This window comes from Lepidochelys kempii, chromosome 1 (assembly GCF_965140265.1).
Source record: "Lepidochelys kempii isolate rLepKem1 chromosome 1, rLepKem1.hap2, whole genome shotgun sequence".
NCBI classification, from domain to species: domain Eukaryota; kingdom Metazoa; phylum Chordata; order Testudines; family Cheloniidae; genus Lepidochelys; species Lepidochelys kempii.
The window spans coordinates 311,653,584-311,672,714 of NC_133256.1; the positions used below are offsets into that span (position 1 = coordinate 311,653,584).

The 19,131-nt window shown below is 43.2% G+C and overlaps 1 protein-coding gene across 7 annotated transcripts in view; it reads right to left on the reverse strand.

Moving 5' to 3' along the window:
- The window catches only part of GRM8 (glutamate metabotropic receptor 8), a 455,163-nt gene that overhangs the window by 84,664 nt on the left and 351,368 nt on the right, over positions 1 to 19,131 (reverse strand). For 6 of the 7 annotated variants that reach the window (XM_073328251.1, XM_073328250.1, XM_073328248.1 and 3 more), the window contains one exon: positions 1,124 to 1,260. The exons of the other annotated variant lie outside the window; for it this stretch is intronic. In XM_073328251.1, coding sequence (XP_073184352.1) covers positions 1,124 to 1,260 — 137 coding nt within the window. The remainder of the gene's footprint in view (positions 1 to 1,123; positions 1,261 to 19,131) is intronic. 7 annotated transcript variants of the gene reach the window in all.

Genomic DNA, 19,131 nt, shown 5'->3' on the forward strand with positions numbered 1-19,131 from the left:
TGTTCCAGACCCCTAATCATTTTTGTTGCCCTTTGCTGGACTCTCTCCAATTTATCCACATCCTTCTTGTAGTGTGGGGCCCAAAACTGGACACAGTACTCCAGATGAGGCCTCACCAATGTCGAATAGAGGGGAACGATCACGTCCCTCAATCTGCTCTCTATGCCCCTACTTATACATCCCAAAATGCCATTGGCCTTCTTGGCAACAAGGGCACACTGCTGACTCATATCCAGCTTCTCATCCACTGTCACCCCTAGGTCCTTTTCCGCAGAACTGCTGCCTAGCCATTCGGCCCCTAGTCTGTAGCGGTGCATTGGATTCTTCTGTCCTAAGTGTAGGACCCTGCACTTATCCTTATTGAACCTCATCAGATTTCTTTTGGGAAGGAGGATCCCCAGTCAGCTCAATTCTTCTTTGATGTTCCCTAAAGCCTGAACAGTGGTTTGGATTCATACTAAAACCCAGGATCTGGTAAAACTGCTCGCTTTCAGGTTTTGATGTGAAATGTTCCCACAGCCCAAATGAACACTATGTACAACAGCTAACCACAGAAGAAATGTATATTTTCATTTCATGGCACCTTAACGCATGAATCTGGGCTATTTATTGTTCTTGTTGAATTGTTATCCAAATTAACAGTATAAATATATAGCCATAACTTCATTCCAGCCTCTCCCTTTTTTATGTTCAGAAATTAACATTTTATTGGTCTGGCGGCACAGTAGCCCTGTACTTCGCTTTCATGTGGGTGATCTGAAGTCAGGAGTGATTGCTGGACAAATCTGCCCCTTGACTTCAAGGACATTGCATCCATTTGCATCAAGGACATGAGTGGTGTACATCCAATCTTTTTGTGTAATAGCCTACTTATGAAGAAGAAACTTCCATTACCCCTACCTGGCTATAGAGAAGATTCTACAATACAGTTTAACAGAACAGAGGAACACAAGGGGAAATCTGTGCTAAAATACAAGATATTGTTTTAGCTCCCTTGCTTAGGAGAAAAATGGGAATTTTCTTGCTGCTGACAATTATAAAAAATAATATATGTTTTTTAAATGAAAGCTCAAATGCTCTAACTTCTCATTAATGAGAACTATGTAATCAGCCTGCTACTTACAGTTAGGTGAAGTTGATTTGTCCAGTGACCAATTACTTTGTATTCTGCACTTTTGTTGGTCATTTGATACTGAAATATATCATAGCGCCCAGGTGCATCTCCATTTTCATTGAAAATAACAGGCGTTCCAGCACTCCCTACAAAACAGTTGAACAACAATTGATATAAAGTTCCTCCAAAAATATTCTCATAAATCTACTTTAGCTTCTATTTTTTTTTCTTTAACATGTGCTGGAAAAAATGAGACAATATGATATAATTACATCAAGCAAGTTTTCATGCAATGTTGCCAGCATTATAATAAACCTAAAAAACTTGTAGAGAAAGGCCATTGTTACTTGTAGAGAAAGGCCATTGAAAGGACGTTATTACTTGCATCACAATATAAACTGTCCGTCAGTGCCAGCTAACCTATGTAAAATTAATCAAACCAAATTACAAAGGTAAATGTTCAGTTAAATGTTTAACACTGATTAACATTAGATGGCTATTTTAAGAAGCAGGGATAAAATCCTGGCCTGTTGAAGTCAATGGCAAAACTCACACTGACTTCAATGGGGGTCAAAACTTCACCTCAGGACTGAGTACAGTGTAACAAAAGTGCAGGCAATAGTCAGGCTGTGTCTGGTCAGCTGAGAGTTCCACAGGCATAGGGGAGCTCTCAGCTAAGCTGGCATAGCCTGGTCTTGCACCACACACCCCAAGGCCCATCATATGGGGCATGCTAACAGCAGCAAAGGGTTTTGCTGGAGTGCTACTGGACTCTGGCTGGTCTCAGCTAGTGAACAGTCACTTTGGGACAATTGCCAACTGGCATAGAGTTAAACCAGCATAGAACGGGTGTAACTCAGTGACGAATAAAGCCCAGAGTTTCTCAGCAATTACAATTGTCAGGAGTGGTGTACTGAAGGAGTGGCGAATTCCAACTCCCTCCACCCTGAAAATTAGAAAATGAGAGAACAGTCAAAGTGTTGGAGGAAGAAAGCAATGTGGGATTCCACTTGTGGAAGTGAGTAGCTACTTGCTATGGTATAATGTTAAAAGACTTTGGGGGCCTGTATCATGACTTAGCTAGAATATCTAGAATATCTTCAGCGGAGGATGAGGTTGGAGATCCACATCTGGGAGTTGCCTTTTGGTGGACCTACCTGTGTGAAATGACTTGGGTTGGTTTTGTGAAAATTTTGCAATATTGCAAAGCTCTGGTGGCTGAAAACAATGGCTAAAACAACATGGAAAACCAAGTCTCAGTTCTCTGCACGTTCCTCTATCCCCACTCCGGAGGCAGCGAGGCATTCAAACGATGAGAGGCTGCAAAGAATCTCAGGTGCCAGGTCGCCAAAAGGAAACTGGACAACTCTCAGTGTGCACTTATAACTGCAGAACACTGACGAGGGAGGAATCAATAAACCATCTCATGGAGGAAAAGGCAAAAACAGCATGCGATGTGCTGGGTGTTTGCGAAACATGAGGAAAGAAGGAGATGGAGGTCAGCTGGAGGGATGGAAGCATAACATTCTAGGAAAAGGAGAAGGCACGAGGACAGTTGGAGGAGTCAGATTCATCATAAACAAGGAATGGTCTTCGAAAATTGTCTCATGTCATTTTAAGTCATTGTGTATCGGGGTGCTTTACCTCTGATTGAACCGAAATAGTACCCTCAAAATCATCCAGATCTATGCTCCCACAAGTGCATGAGAAGACGATGATGTGGAAGGATTCTATCAGCAACTGGAGGAAACCCTCGTTCAGAGTTCCACATAAACTATTGTAATGGGAGATTTTAATGCCAAGGTTGGAAGAGGGAGAGAGGGTGAAAAGTTCATAGGAAGGTATGGTATCGGAGAATGAAACATGCAAAGAGAATGACTAGCTATATTGGCAGAGACGAGGAAAATGTTCATTGGTAACACCTGGTTCTGAAAGAAGGCCAACAGAAGATGGACCTGGATTGCACCAAACGCGATGACAAAAAATGAAATCAATTACTTTCTGATCGATAGATGATGCATCGTGCAGGATATATCAGTAGTGCCATCATTCAATATTGGTAGCGATCATCGCCTACTGAGAGCCAGACTCACGTTCACTGTGAAGGTGGAGAAAAGAGCGCTGTGTATGGTAAACAGAAGGTGCCAACCAGTAGCTTTCGATGAGGCAATCCTGAAGGAAAACATTTCTAGGGAAGATTGGAGCCTCCTGGACGACTGCAACGATGATTATGAGAACTTCAGTAAGAGACTGAAACGGTGTGTGAAATCAGCTGAGCATGAAAGACCAAGAAGAGCTAGCGGAAGAATCTCGGAGAATACAAAGACTTTATTGGACAAGAGGAGGAAAATGAAAAGAAATGGCAGTGACAGGCTTGAGTACTCCCCTCTCTGCAAGCTCATATGAATGAAGTTGAAGGAAGACTTTGAGAAATTTTGAACTGAAAAGCTCCTAAAGGCTGCTGAAGATCGCAAAAGTCTCAAAAAATGCAAATGGGAACTGGAGTTGTAAGGTCATCATTATCGGCTTTGAAGAACAGGGACGGAGAATCAGTAACCGATTGAACAGAGGTGGAGGCAATTTCTATACCCAGCTGTTTGCATCCCATATAGATGTACCAAGGCCATCACTTCACCAAACCGATGAACACATACTTCCGGTTCTCATCAGCAAAGTCCGTCATGCAGTCCATCAAAATAAAGAGGGGAAGGCTCCAGGCAAGGACGGTCTGACAGCAGAAGTGCATAAGGTGGGAAGTCAGGAACTTTGGAAAGCTCTCACCCAAAGGTTTAGCTGCTACCTGGAAATCCAGAAGATAACGTCCAGTTGGAAAGAGTTCAATACCGTCTTGTTCCATAAGAAAGGCGATCGAGAAAATCTAAAGAACTATCACCCAATCTGCCTGCTTTTGCATATCTATAAGTTGTTCACTAAAATAATAACAAATTGACTGTCACGAAACCTGGATGAACAGCAACCTAGAGAGCAGGCCGGCTTTTGAAGGAATTACAGCATGAGAGACCACATCTTCACTCTAAACCAACTACTAGAGCATTCAAGGGAATACAAGTTCCCTTTGTGCATTGCCTTCGTGGAATACAAGAAGGCTTTCGACAGCATAGAGACTAACGCCATTCTTGAAGCTCTTTCAGAACAGGGCATCAGCATGAAATATATCACATTACTAAAGGAAGCGAACTCTGGCTGCAGCACGGACATATCGCTGTTCGATACTCCCCTCCGAATCCCCATCAAGAAAGGTGTGAAACAAGGAGATACTGTTTCACCAAAATTATTCACAGCCTGTCTCGAATTGGTTTTTCAACTAGCAGACTTGAAAGGCTGGATTAATATCAACGGCGAGCGGCTAAATCATCTCAGGTTCACAGATGATATAGTACTGATAGCCGAAAATATAGCCCAGCTTGAGAGAATGCTTAAAGAACTGAATGCGAAAAGTAGTCAAGTTGGATTAAAAATGAACTAGTCAAAAACAAAATACATGAGATCAGATGTTCTGCCAAGAACCCAAATAACTCTTGGAGGAGAGCAGATCCAAGAGGTTGATAAATATGTTTATTTGGGCCAGGAAGTCAACATGCGCCATGATCAGAAAGGCGAACTGTCGTGCAGAAAAAAAGTTGGATGGTGCACATTCAATAACATCAAGGACATCCTCCAAGGAAAGATCAGCAAAACAACTTGTGCAAATCTTTTTAACTCAACCGTGCTTCCAGCGATGTTATATGGCAGCGAAACATGGTCACTGACAAAGACTGAAGAATATCAACTGTCTGTCACACAGAGGGCAATGAAACAAAGATTTCTGGACATTTCGCTCCACGATCACATCCCCAGTGAAATAATTAGGCAGCAGTCTGGAGTGCGAGACGTTGTTGTTGAAAGTAGGCTCAGCAAAAAGCAGTGGGTGGGACATGTGGCCTGACTCAGCGACAACAGATAGACCGCAGCTTTTTCCGAGTGGTATCCGTGAGAACAGAAACGGCCATGTGGTCGGCCTCCAAAGAGGTGGGATGATTTCCTAACAAAGAGATATGGACAAGCATGGTGAAGGATGGCCAGAATAAGAGAAGATTGGAAGACGTGTTGTGGTCGGCTCAGTCTCAACTGATGAAGGACCGACAGTCTATGCAGTCTACGCAAAGCTCATACCAAAAATCTCTAGACATTCTGTTCAAACTACAAACAATTGTTATAAGTTCAAATTCATTTTATGATCATTTGTCAGCAACCATTTAACACTGTATTTTAAAAGTAAGTAAATGGAGGCTTTCCATGTTTTATCCACTTATAGTGTAGTTATGCTGCAATCTATTATTTTAACCTATGATTGATGCAGGTACTTATATGCAACATGTCACCATTGTAACTATATTGAGTGCTTCACAACAGAAGGTATATGGTAGAAATCTTAGGAATGAGAGAACTGGTTTGGATAAACTTAGAGCTTAGCTGGACCTTCACCTGACCCTCAAACCAAACTTTTTCTGAGGCTCAAATGCATTTATGTTTTGTTGTCCATTTCTTACTCACTTTCAGAACCAAAAGTATCAAAATATTTCAAGAAAGTCTGTATTTCTAGCCTGCCTGGAATCAGGAAGTACCTCAATCTCTATTCATAAGGTCTCCAGACCATTTTAAAAAGCCCAAATGGGAAGTATGTGGAAACATTACTCTAACCAGTCTCCCCCACATGCCAACCAAAAGTGAGTGGGGTGACTATGCTGAACCTTCAAAGAAGTGCAGCAAATTATATTCTTCTCAGCGCAACATCAATACTTCCCAATACTCCCCCTGGGGGTGCAGCGGTGCACCAGCCCTTCTGTAGGACTGTAGTTCAATCGTGATATAGCCCTAAAGAGTCATACAGAAGGACAAGCAGATGGGCTGGATATCTGAACCAGTCCCCTGAACTTTGCACATCACTAACATAGTCCTTTTTAGGTGTGCATTTTTCAATTTTTAGCATCCTTTTAAAGGGAGTTTCTGTGATTGACAATGCATATTGTAAGTATTCTGTGGCCTCCTAACGTCCTCAGAGCTCTACAGGGGCAGTGGGGCTAGAACTCAGAACCACCTCCTCCCACCTGAACAAGAAGAGACTCTTTCTTAACATGACACATAGCTGGGTAGTTCTGATTGCATCCAGCTGAAGGCAATGTATATCAGACAGTTCAACACAAAATAAAGGGAAAGATTACCATTTATTAAGGCTAAAGTCATATTTCCTTATCATAATTTGAAGTAATAATCTAGTACTGAAAAATCCCATCCACCCTGGGTAGCAGCAAATGACTTTTTGTGGTCAACTAGCATATTAGCGAAACAGTATTAAATAATGGCCTTCTGACCCAATCATAGGTGAACCCTTCAAAACTGAGGTCGTTTAAACAAGGCCAACACTGTGATTCAGGAAAAACAAAAACAAAAAAAAAAACCCATAAATGAGGTGTATGTATGAGAGAGGGGAGCAAAAGGAAGCTAACATTATAGAAGAGTTTGATTTTTTTAAACCTTTTGGCAAGAAGGATTCTTTATGGTAAACAATTGTTTCACAAGAGATTCCTTAGACATGAAACATAAAGTCAGTGAAAGTGTAAAATATCACAGATCCACAAGCATGATACAGCTAGCTGAATATAATGTATGACAATACATCCTGTAACACATTCGGTGTTAATATTACTGAATCTGAGAGGAATTAAAGAGTCCTTAATGAAAATGAATGTGTGTGGTGTTGTGTGTGGAGGACTCTGAACAGCAAGAAAAGCAGATACTGAGATAGTGGTTGACTCTGATAGACAGGCATTGATTCCCCAGTAAAGGACCTTAAAATTAGTGCAGTGGTCAGCCTTTTAGATATGTAATTGGCTTTTTGAGAGAGGAAAAATGCTAATTTCTATCATAGTCCTGGGATTCCTCATATAGAAATGTTTAATGCTTCAGGAACTTGGTGTAAATGCTAAAAAAAAAAATGGCTGTGATGATAGGCTGAATCAGGGCCACATACCAACAATTCCAAACTCTCCTGCAGCAGATTCAGTACAACGATTTCCATAATATTCCATCAAATCTCAACACCTTGCCATTCTTATCATGCCAGCATATCAAACTGTATCTATTTTCTTAAAGACAGGTTTCAGAGTAGTAGTCGTGTTAGTCTGTATTCACAAAAAGAAAAGGAGTACTTGTGGCACCTTAGAGACTAACAAATTTATTTGAGCATAAGCTTTCGTGAGCTACAGCTCACTTCATCGGATGCATTCAGTGGAAAAACTGAATGCATCCAATGAAGTGAGCTGTAGCTCACGAAAGCTTATGCTCAAATAAATTTGTTCGTCTCTAAGGTGCCACAAGCACTCCTTTTATTTTCTTAAAGTAAGTGTTAATACAGAAAAGCCTCATTATTGAAACCCTAATCCTGGAAGCTGATCCATGTGGGTGGATCCTTTTTTCCACTGGAAGTCCCACTGAAAATGAAGTCTCATTGTGGGGGTATGCCCAGGTAGATCAGCGTACAGGACTGAGTCCTTTTGATGCATTCAAATATAGACAATAGACTGGTCTACAGAGAAAATCTCAGAATGTACTATAGCTTAAAAAATGTGTTAGAATTAAGACATATTGGAAGAGTGTGGCAGTTTATAGGATCATCAGTCATTATGATTAATAATATAATCAGTTTTGAGTGCTAAGGATTTTTATATAGCTTCTCTTTTTAATTAACTGTTAAAAACAACAAAGAGAATGTCTGATGTACATTAATTAAAATGTGATTGGGAGAGTAGCAAAGAAAAAGCTCATATTTGAACTGACAATACTTAGAAATCCCAAAAGGGAAGGAAGTATCTTTAACATTTAAAAGGAACTATTTGTCACTGATATGCATTTCAACAAGACAGAAGAAAATAGAAGGGTTAAATGAAATCAACTCAGAGAAAAAAGAGGAGTTGTTAAAACATTTTATACTTGGTTAAGGGACAGAAACGGCAAAGAATTATCAACAATTAGGTAGAACTGAGGGAGTCTAATTTGCGAATGTTAGGCTGGAAGACAAAAGAGCAATATGCACTGTATCCAGTTATGTAAGGTTCAGTTATAAATGCAGCTATTATCTATGCAATCTCCATACAGAAGATCATATTCAAACAATGAACAATATGGTCTCTAAAATAGCAAACAATTATTGTTCTACAGCTATTAAAATTTGCATTTTCAAACAAAGATCTTTGATAACAGCACTCTAGAATTACTGATCATGAGCTGTTTCAAAGTAGCAGCCGTGTTAGTCTGTATGAAGCCAGTGAACCATTCTCCCTTATCATGTGAGATGATACTGTTGCCAAGTGGCTGGCTCACAGAGAAGATAAGGGGCCCAGGTACTACAGTTCACATTGTAGAAGCCTATTTTAGGAGGTGCTGGATGATTCTAGTTCTGATTCCACAGAGGTGGGGTAATTTGTCTGGTGTCTGTTGCCTGCAGCATATGGATTCATTATAAACCTGCTGCCCATTACATTTCTGCACAAGAGACAGCCAGAATCCCACACCCTTCTATTCCTATGCACAAAGGGGAAGTGTTAGTGCCATGAGTGATAACAGATGTCCAGAAGGGAGCAGACTAGAGCTACGGCTTCACTGCCTCCTGCACTATCAGCTATATCAGAGCTAATACTGGGACGAGCACTCTGCACCCTATGTGCACGCAGGGGCTGATCCACATGTGCTTCCTTCTCCCAGCAAACCTTGAGGCATTCTGCCAGTTCTCTACATAATCAGGAAGTGTATCAGAGAAGCTTATCTGGCTTACAGCTGGACTGCACAGTAAGTTAACGGAGAACTACTAGAGTCACACAGTAAGTACATCGCTGTATTCCTATGAAAATGGAAACGTACAGAAGAATCCATTAAAAAGTCAACATTTTCCTACCCACATAACTCCTATTCTATTTATATAGAAAACCAGTGGTAATCTCACCTACCATGTGACTGTTGGCAAATCACATGGATACAGTGAGACATCAGAAAAAAATCAGTTTTTGTGCAGCAACCACAGCACTAGGATGCATCAGAGACACAATGTTGCATTTGTGTGAAAGAATGGGCTGGAGTCTATCAAAATGTCAGTGGGCAGATAAAATTCATTTTTTAAAAATGTAAACAAATACACAATGATTTTAAAAGTTGGGGTTTTTTTAACATATCTTGCACCTTCAACAGTAGCTGGTGTATTTTTCACAGTCCTTCTCAGAACAGCTAATGGTCCTGGTGTTCTGCAGAGGGAAAATGAGAGCTCTTTTGCCTTAAATGAATGCCGGGAACTGAGTGAGTCGAGAACTGCTAGGGAGCCTCTGTCACAAATATAACTGAACTTCATTTGCAGTAGTGTCAGCAAAATAGTACATAAAGCTCAAGAGAACAGTATAGTTGTCACTGACTCCCTCCCCTCAGAAATCACATATCCTCCCTAGCTCTCACTCCTCTACCATCCTCTCACACTCATTTTTCCTGAGCCACCTTCCTCCTCCCAGGTCCCATTACCAACCTTCACTTTTCCACTGTTTTCTTTCATGCAGATCCACCCCACTTACCTAGAAAGATATACTTATTGTACCATAATTACTTCTTCACTGCTGGCCCTCCATTGCCCTTTGCTACGTTGTCATTCCATTAGGACATTCCTGTTCGGCAGCACAGCAGGTGAATTCTCCCTAGAACACTTGGTACTAATCAGGAGGTAAACATGATACCCTGATGACTTAATTTATAGCCCAAGATATTCTGGAGCAGTGGTCTCATTGCAAAGTAAATAAATAAATGAAAAAGTTAAAAGGAGGGGGCATAAGTGTGGACCTTACAAAGGGCTCTATATGAAGTTAAATGTGCAACTCATGATTTTATAAGACTTCTTCATCTCCCATTGGTATCTGGATTGTTTCCTCTGAACTGAGCCCTTGTGGTGGGTTGTATTCCACAAGGATGCTTTCAATGTCACTTCCATACTACACCCTATTTTCGACATGTGCACACACCCTTAACTTTGCAAATAAAGACTTATTGAGCTGAAAATTGGTAGAATGCTTCTTGGGCCAAGGTAGAATATTTCCTACCAATTTACCGAGATACTGAAAGTGGGGAGGAGGGGTTCTGGAATTACTGTCTCTTCAAATACAGGGGGTGCCTATAGTTTGAAAATTCTTCTCTCTTTTTTTGCTCACTCATAATTCCAATATTAGAGGTGGTGCAGACATAACACACACCTATCGGAGGACTCCCTTTGGGCACACACTAGTGCCAGTATCAGACCAATAAAAACACAGAATTCATTCAGATTATTTTGGGGAACAACCTTTGGAAATGTCAGCAAACAGGAAGTTATTGCACAATCACTGGAAGAAGAGATTTCTTCTTCTGATTCCAAAAAGCATGGCCATGGGGAGCCAGGGAAATGACAGTGTGTGTTGTGAGGGAGTGGGAGAGGAGCAGAGATATGGGAGTACATGAAGGGCTCAGTGGAGGGCATAAGCACGGAGTTGGATCATGCATAGCGTCACAGTACAGTACAAGGGGCTCAACAGGGAGTTGAACTGGGTGGGAAAGTTGTAGATGAGATGAAATCCACAGAGCTATCTATAGCCATGTGGTATTGCCCAGAGATGAGATTCAGACTCCTGAGTAGAACTTCCAGGCTCATGGACTCCTGGAGGCTTGCCAGAGCATAGCTGCTCTCTGGTGAATCATGGTGGTTTGTTAGAGGGAGAAGCTACTATGGTTCAGAACAACACCTGTGTGAGGAGCAGTGAGCACCTTTGGAGTCTGGCGGACTGTTAAAGTAGCATTACTGGGAGGACTTAAATGTCCCCCTAATGTGCCTCATTCCCATGACTTGAGCTTCTACCCAGTCTCCAGTGATACCCACTGCCTGTGAGTCCAGGTCTTCAACCTCCCTGCCAGATGATCCAGTCTGATGAACCAGTTCTTCAGCAAATTTCTACTTTTATCTGCCAGCCTATGGGACAGCTGGTGGTAGCTGGGGTTTTGACAAACCTTCAGCTATCAGGCTCCTCCTCTCCTCTGCCCCTTCCAACCAAAATAAAGGGCATGGAGGAGTGAGTTGGAGGGGAGAAACTAATAACTGAAACTCTGTCAGAGCCGTTAGGCTCTCCTAAACCATGACCACACCCTTTGAAGTCTGTACACAATACTTTAATTTCATAATTTTATTAGTACTTACGTTCAAGGAAGCATATATTTGATGGCATATTTACTCTCTCTGTCCTGTCACTCCTCTCAAAAATTACACTGTCAGGAGTAAAAGAAAAATCACTAGGGAAATTGCAACTCTCCAAAATTATGTTACAATGAAGTTGAGGTTTTGGCCATCATGACCTTCCTCAATGCTAGTTTAAATCCTTGAAATGTTAGGACAAATCAGGAAATATTTATCTTCCCTTGCACCAGTCCTGCAAAAAGTTTTAGAGATTTTTGTTTTTTGAAAATGTGAGAAATGTGAGAAAAACAGGACATGAAGAGAAAGTTTTATTCTTCTCAAACAAGACACAGATGTAGCCTTAATTCCTCCCCGTTAGGAATGCTAGTAGGAAATCAGAACATCACATCAACTTAGCCCATTGTAACAAACATCATTTTTCTGTATGTCCAACACAACTCCAGTTGAGGACTCCTGTTCATGCAATACAACAGGATCCCAAATAAGAACAATGTAATACCATTAATCCATAGATCAACTAGTTATGGTTCAGCAAGATCACATTAGACACACTGAGCTCTCTCTTCTTCCCACAGTATTCTTGCCAGCAAGTTAAAGAAGTATGGGCTGGATGAATGGACTATAAGGTGGATAGAAAGCTGGCTAGATTGTCAGGCTCAACAGGTAGTGATCAATGGCTCCATGTCTAGTTGGCAGCCGGTATCAAGCGGAGTGTGCCAGGGGTTGGTCCTGGGGCTGGCTTTATTCAACATTCATTAATGATCTGGATGATGGGATGGATTGCACCCTCAGCAAGTTCGCGGATGACACTTAAGCTGGGGGAGAGGTAGATACACTGGAGGGTATGGATAGGATCCAGAGGGACCTAGACAAATTGGAGGATTGGGCCAAAAGAAATCTGAAGAGGTTCAATAAGGACAAGTGCAGAGTCCTGCACTTAGGACGGAAGAATCCCATGCACCGCTACAGACTAGGGACCGAATGGCTAGGCAGCAGTTCTGCAGAAAAGGACCTAGGGGTTACAGTGGACAAGAAGCTGGATATGAGTCAACAGTGTGCCGTTGTTGCCACGAAGGCCAATGGCATTTTGGGATGTATAAGTAGGGGCATTGCCAGCAGATCGAGGGATGTGATCGTTGCCCTCTATTCGACATTGGAGTACTGTGTCCAGTTTTGGGCCCCACACTACAAGAAGGATGTGGAAAAATTGGAAAGAGTCCAGCGGAGGGCAACAAAAATTATTGGGGGACTGGAACACATGACTTATGAGGAGAGGCTGAGGGAACTGGGGATGTTTAGTCTTCAGAACAGAAGAATGAGGGGGGATTTGATAGCTGCTTTCAACTACTTGAAAGGGGGTTCCAAAGAGGATGGATCTAGATTGTTCTCAGTGGTAGCAGATGACAGAACAAGGAGTAATGGTCTCAAGTTGCAGTGGGAGAGATTTAGGTTGAATATTAGGAAAAACTTTTTCACTAGAAGGGTGGTGAAACACTGGAATGTGTTACCTAGGGAGGTGGTGGAATCTCCTTCCCTAGAAGTTTTTAAGGTCAGGCTTGACAAAGCCCTGGCTGGGATGATTTAGTCAGGGATCGGTCCTGCTTTGAGCAGGGGGTTGGACTAGATGACCTCCTGAGGTCCCTTCCAACCCTGATATTCTGTGATTCTATGATTGTTGTTTCTAGCTGTATAATAAGCTGTGCAATAATTAAACAGGCTAACAATACATTAGGAAATCTCCTCATATGATTTTCCAGTAATTGACACAGGTCACAAAAGGCTTCATTTTCTAACTATGCTGGAAGGAGGAAAAGAGACACTGGATGTTGTTTAATTAGGCCACAACTTTATTCCCAAGGCTTTGTCTACACTTCCAGGGTAAATCAACATAAGTTATTCTGCTCCAGCTACGGCTATGTCTACACTTCCGCAGGACTGATGCTGCTGTGATCGATACACCAGGGGTCGATTTAGTGGCTCTAGTGAGGACCCGCTAAATTGATTGCAGAGCACTCTCCAGTTGACTCCGGTATTCCACTGGGAATGAGAGGAGTAAGGTGAGTCGATGGGAGAGTGTCTCCCATCTACCCAGCATGGTGTAAACACCGCAGTAAGTTGACCCAAGCTATGTCTACTCCAGCTACATTATTTACATAGCTGGAGTAGTGTAACTTAGGTCTACTTACTCCGGTAGTGTAGACATAGCCTACGTGAATAACATAGATGGAGTTGACATAGCTTAGGTTGACTTACTGCAGTGTCTGTACTACACTGGGTTGACAAGAAATGCTCTCCCATGGACTTACCTTACTCCTCTTGCTCTCGATGGAGTACCAGAGTCAACCGGAGAGTGCTCTGCTGTCGATTCAATGGGTCTTCACTAGACCCACTTAATTGATCCCCGGTGCATTGATTGCAGCAGCATCGATCCTGCGGTAGTGTAGACATAGCCTAAGTGTCAGGAAGTGTCCAGCCAATAAAAGTGTACTATGCAGGTAATTCCATAATCATTTGCATATACCTAGAGGTCTTCTGTCAGCCCTCCCTCTTTACCCATCCTGGTCTCCAGTCAACACGCCGATGGGACCTCACCATACCCTCTTAAATGAGGGTTAAGGGAGCTATAAAGGAAGGAGAGTTTGGCTCCCTGCCATATCAATCAGAGGAGCCCCAAACCCCTCATGTTTCTACTCCTTTAAGGAATACCTCCTTTAAATCCTTTACCAATCCATGTTATGTGACCACTGTATCTATTCCCTAGAAAGGACATGCACTGGACATTCACCACAAGAAGGCACCAGCAATTAGTTGGCTGCCATCCTCCCTCTGCCCCCCATACCTAGCTGGGTTTCCAGACTTCTACTAAGTGCCCTCTTTAATATGGACCAAAAAGGAGTCAGCTCCAAAGTCTGACAAGTGGACCCCAACCTCCCTGAATAATTCTGGTGCCCTGTATGCTATGTCCAGATTAAAAATTACCAGCCCGCCCCTCCCCCGACTTTGCCAACTGTAAATTTGGCCACCTCCCTATTTACATACCTCCTAGCCTTGTCAACCTGAGGGGACTTCACAACTGCCTGCCACACCCGTCATGTCCAACCAAATAATTTTTACTCCTAGGAAAAGTTCCAGGATCTGCCCCAAGTCCTTCTGAGCTCTAATCATTAAGTACACCACTTTAAATGTTCCCAAATTATTTTCCCTGAGGTGAATCACAATCATATCTGCTGTAGGCTCAGGGGCCATAATGGTGTATAGAAGGGGCAAGAGCTTGTCTCATAACATGCCCTTCCTCCCACACCAGCTCAAGACTGCTTCACCACGAGGCCCAGCAGTGAACCTCCCGACAACCTGGAAGCCTACCTATGTGCCCAGTAAACAACAGCGTGACCGCAAATCCACACCATCAGCCAGGCCCATGTGCCAGCATCTGGAATGAAAGCACAAAGGAAAAGGAATGCTGATTCCCCAACTGTGGTCTCACATGCATTCAGTATGCTTTATGTCAACGCCCAATTGCCTGAATTGCACTAGCCCCCAGAACCAGCTTAGTCGCTTCTGAATGAGTGGGAACCAAATTCATGCGCTGGAAGCCCCAACTTGATCAGTCCCCGTCTTAAAACTGTAACAAACTGGTATGTTGTGAGGGGACTCCCATCCTGGTGAATCAAGAAGGGCCCATCACACCCTGACTTATTTCCATATATGCCCTCACAGTCTCCACAGGGCACATCCCAAGCTCACCACCCTCCTGTAGAATAATGGATGCACCCAAGCCTCCTATAGAATAATGGATGCACCCCCGTATTTCACCTCCTTGAGGTTAATATCACAGATTGCCTCTCCCAATATGTATCCCTCAGTTCCAAAGCCCATCCAGGAGAGTCCCTACAGGACCCAGGTACTAGTTCGCTGATCCTAAAAGCTCAAAAAAACACTACCAGAAATGCCACCCCAAACAAGGTTGCATCTTGTTCACAATAACACACGGCTCTAGAATCCATACCATATCCCTGAGCATATTACCCGGGATGGGATGGGTATCTTCTATAGGGCTGGTGCCTCTAGACCACCCTGTTAGAAATCTCTGAACTAAAAACCCATTAGCAGGATCTGGGTAATCATTCAGCCTACTGGCAAATGTAAGGGCTGCTAGGCAAGTGGAGATGGTTGTCAGGTTGCTAAAGGGATGTACTGCAGCCCCCATTCCTCCATAATGGGCTATATCGGTGACAGGCCCTCCCACTCCCAAAATTGCACAAAATCATTAAAACTTCTCTCATAGCTCCACAATGTTTATGGAGCCACTGATCTCCGCACTATCCTGACAGCCATCATATTCCAAGTTTCCACAATGCTAGTGGCATCCATTCAGGTTCCTTGCTAGCTCCTGATTCTGGCTCCCAGAATCTGCCCATCTGAAAATGAGACAAATTGTCAAGGTTCCTTCCCCACTCTGAACTCTAGGGTTCAGATGTGGGGACGTGCATGAAAAACCCCCTAAGCTTATTTTTACCAGCTTAGATTAAAACTTCCCCACGGTATGAACTATTTTACCTTTTGCCCTTGGACTTTATTGCTGCCACCACCAAGCGTCTAACAAATATATTACAGGGAAAGAGCCCACTTGGAAACATCTTTCCCCCCACCCCAAAATCCTCCCCAAACTCTACACCCCCTTTCCTGGGGAAAGCTTGATAAAAATCCTCTCCAATTTGCATAGGTGAACACAGACCCAAACCCTTGGATCTTAAGAACAATGAAAAAGCAATCAGGTTCTTAAAAGAAGAATTTTAATTGAAGAAAAAGTGAAAGAATCACCTCTGTAAAATCAGGATGGTAAATACCTTACAGGGTAATCAGACTCAAAACATAGAAAATTCCTCTAAGCAAAACCTTAAGTTACAAAAAGACACAAAAACAGGAATATACATTCCATTCAGCACAGCTTGTTTTATCAGCCATTTAAACAAAACAGACTCTAACGCGTATCTAGCTAGATTGCTTATTAACCCTTCACAGGAGTTCTGACCTGCATTCCTGCTCTGGTCCCGGCAAAGGCAACACACAGACCGAGAGAGCCTTTGTTTCTCTCCCCCCATTCCAGCTTTGAAAGTATCTTGTCTCCTCATTGCTCATTTTGGTCAGGTGCCAGCGAGGTTGTCTTTGCTTCTTAACCCTTTACAGGTGAAAGTGTTTTGCCTCTGGCCAGGAGGGATTTAAAGGTGTTTACCCTTCCCTTTATATTTATGACAGTGAGCATCTGCTATGCCGTTATCAACCCCAGGCACATGTTTGGAAGAGAAAAGATGTCAAAGCTTAAACATTGTAGCATAAATGCCCTACCACCAATCTCATAACTCTGTTTGATCTGGACAACTGGCTATTGATAACATGTATCACGGCCATGTGGTCCCGTCAGAAACATACCTTTTTATTAGCTAACTCTATTTCCCAAATGACCAAAATGGAGGAAAAAAATCCAGAAATGTTAAATCCTGCACTATTTTTGTATCCAGGTGGAGCGCCATCTCTGGGCACATTACCTCCCTTGGTAAAATACCCCCAAACCCATACCTCCTGAAGCATGTGAGTGGATCTTTAAATCAGCCTCAAGTATCCATTCCTCCCTCCCCACAATAGACATTCCACCAAAATGGCTCAGAGACTGCTCCCACACCCCCAAATCCTCCTTCACCCTTCTAGAAACTCACCACAAGTTGCCCCAGGGCTACCATCCAGTAGGCAAAATTAAGAAGCCCAATAATGGATTGAGCTCCCAAAGTGTAACTTTCCTAGATGCTCTGCCTCTCCTAATCAAGCCTGGGAGCTCTTGAAGCTTATCCTGAGGGAGTCGTGATATACCCATTAGTGTGCCTAGTTCAGTCCCCAGGTAGGTAAGAGTTGTGGAAGGCTCCTCTGTTTTTCCTTTGCTAGGCGTACCTGCAATTTTTTGCCCAGGGTCAGAAAGAGATCCATCAGGCTAACACACTTATCTGAAGAGCAGCAGAATATGGACCCTAGACTTCAGAAAAGCAGACTTTGACTCTCTCAGGGAACTGATGGGCAGACCCCCTGAGGGGCTAATATGAGGGGGAAAGGAGTCCAGGAGAGCTGGCTGTATTTTAAAGGAGCCTTATTGAGGGCGCAGGAACAAACCATCCCGATGTGCAGAAAGAATAGCAAATATGGCAGGCAACCATCTTGGTTTAACAGAGAAATCTTCAATGAGCTTAAACACAAAAAAGGAAGCTTACAAGAAGTGGAAACTTGGACAGATGACTAGGGAGGAGTATAAATATATTGCTTCAGCATGCAGGGGTGTAATGAGGAAGGCCAAAGCACAACTGGAGTTGCAGCTAGCAAGGGATGTGAAGGGTAACAAGAAGGGTTTCTACAGGTATGTTAGCAACAAGAACAAGGTCAGGGAAAGTGTGGGACCCTTACTGAATGGGGGAGGCAACTTAGTGACAGATGATGTGGAAAAAACTGAAGTACTCAATGCATTTTTTGCCCTGGTCTTCACAGATAAGGTCAGCTCCCAGACTGCTGCCCTGGTCAGCACAGTCTGGGGAGAAGGTGAGCAGCCCACAGTGGTGAAAGAACAGGTTAAGACTATTTAGAACAGCCAAACATGCACAAGTCCATGGGGCTAGATGCAATGCATCCAAGGGTGCTGAGGCAGTTGGCTAATGCGACTGCAGAGCTATTGGCCATTATCTTTGAAAACCCGTAGCAATTGGGGGATGTCACATACGATTGGAAAAAGGCAAATATAGTGTCCATCTTTAAAAAGGGGAAGAAGGAGAATCCTGGGAACTGCAGACCAGTCAGCCTCAGCTCAGTCCCTGGAAAAATCAAGGAGCAGGTCCTCAAGGAATCCATTTTGAAGCACTTAGAGGAGAGGAAAGTGATCAGGAACAGTAGGCATGGATTCACCAAGGACAAGTCATGCCTGACCAACCTGATTGCCTTCTATGATGAGATAACTGGCTCTGTGGATATGGGGAAAGCGGTGGATGTGATATACCTTGACATTAGCAGAGCTTTTGATAGGGTCTCCCACAGTATTCATGCCAGCAAGTTAAAAAAGTATGGATTGGATGAATGGACTATAAGGTACATAGAAAGCTGGCTAGATCATCGGGCTCAACGTGTAGTGACCAATGGCTCAATGTCTCGTTGGCAGCCGGTATCAAGCAGAGTGCCCCAGGGGTTGGTCCTGGGACTGGCTTTATTCAACATTCATTAATGATCTGGATGATGGGATGGATTGCACCCTCAGCAAGTTTGCGGATGACACTTAAGCTGGGGGAGAGGTAGATACACTGGACGGTAGGGATAGGATCCAGAGGGACCTAGACAAATTGGAGGATTGGGCCAAAAGAAATCTGATGAGGTTCAACACGGACAAGTGCAGAGTCTTGTACTTAGGATGGGAGAATCCCCATGCACTGCTACAGGCTGCGGACCGACTGGCTAAGCAGCAGTTCTGCAGAAAAGGACCTGGGGATTACAGTGGACAAGAAGCTGGATATGAGTCAACAATGTCCCTTGTTTCCAAGAAGGCCAACAGCATATTGGGCTGCATTAGTAGGAGCATTGCCAGCAGATCCAGGGAAGTTATTATTCTCCTCTATTTGGCACTAGTGAGCTACATCTGGAGTATTGCGTCCAGTTTTGGGCCCCCCACTACAGAAAGGATGTGGACAAATTGGAGAGAGTCCAGTGGAGGGCAACAAAAATGATTAGGGGGTTGGAGCAC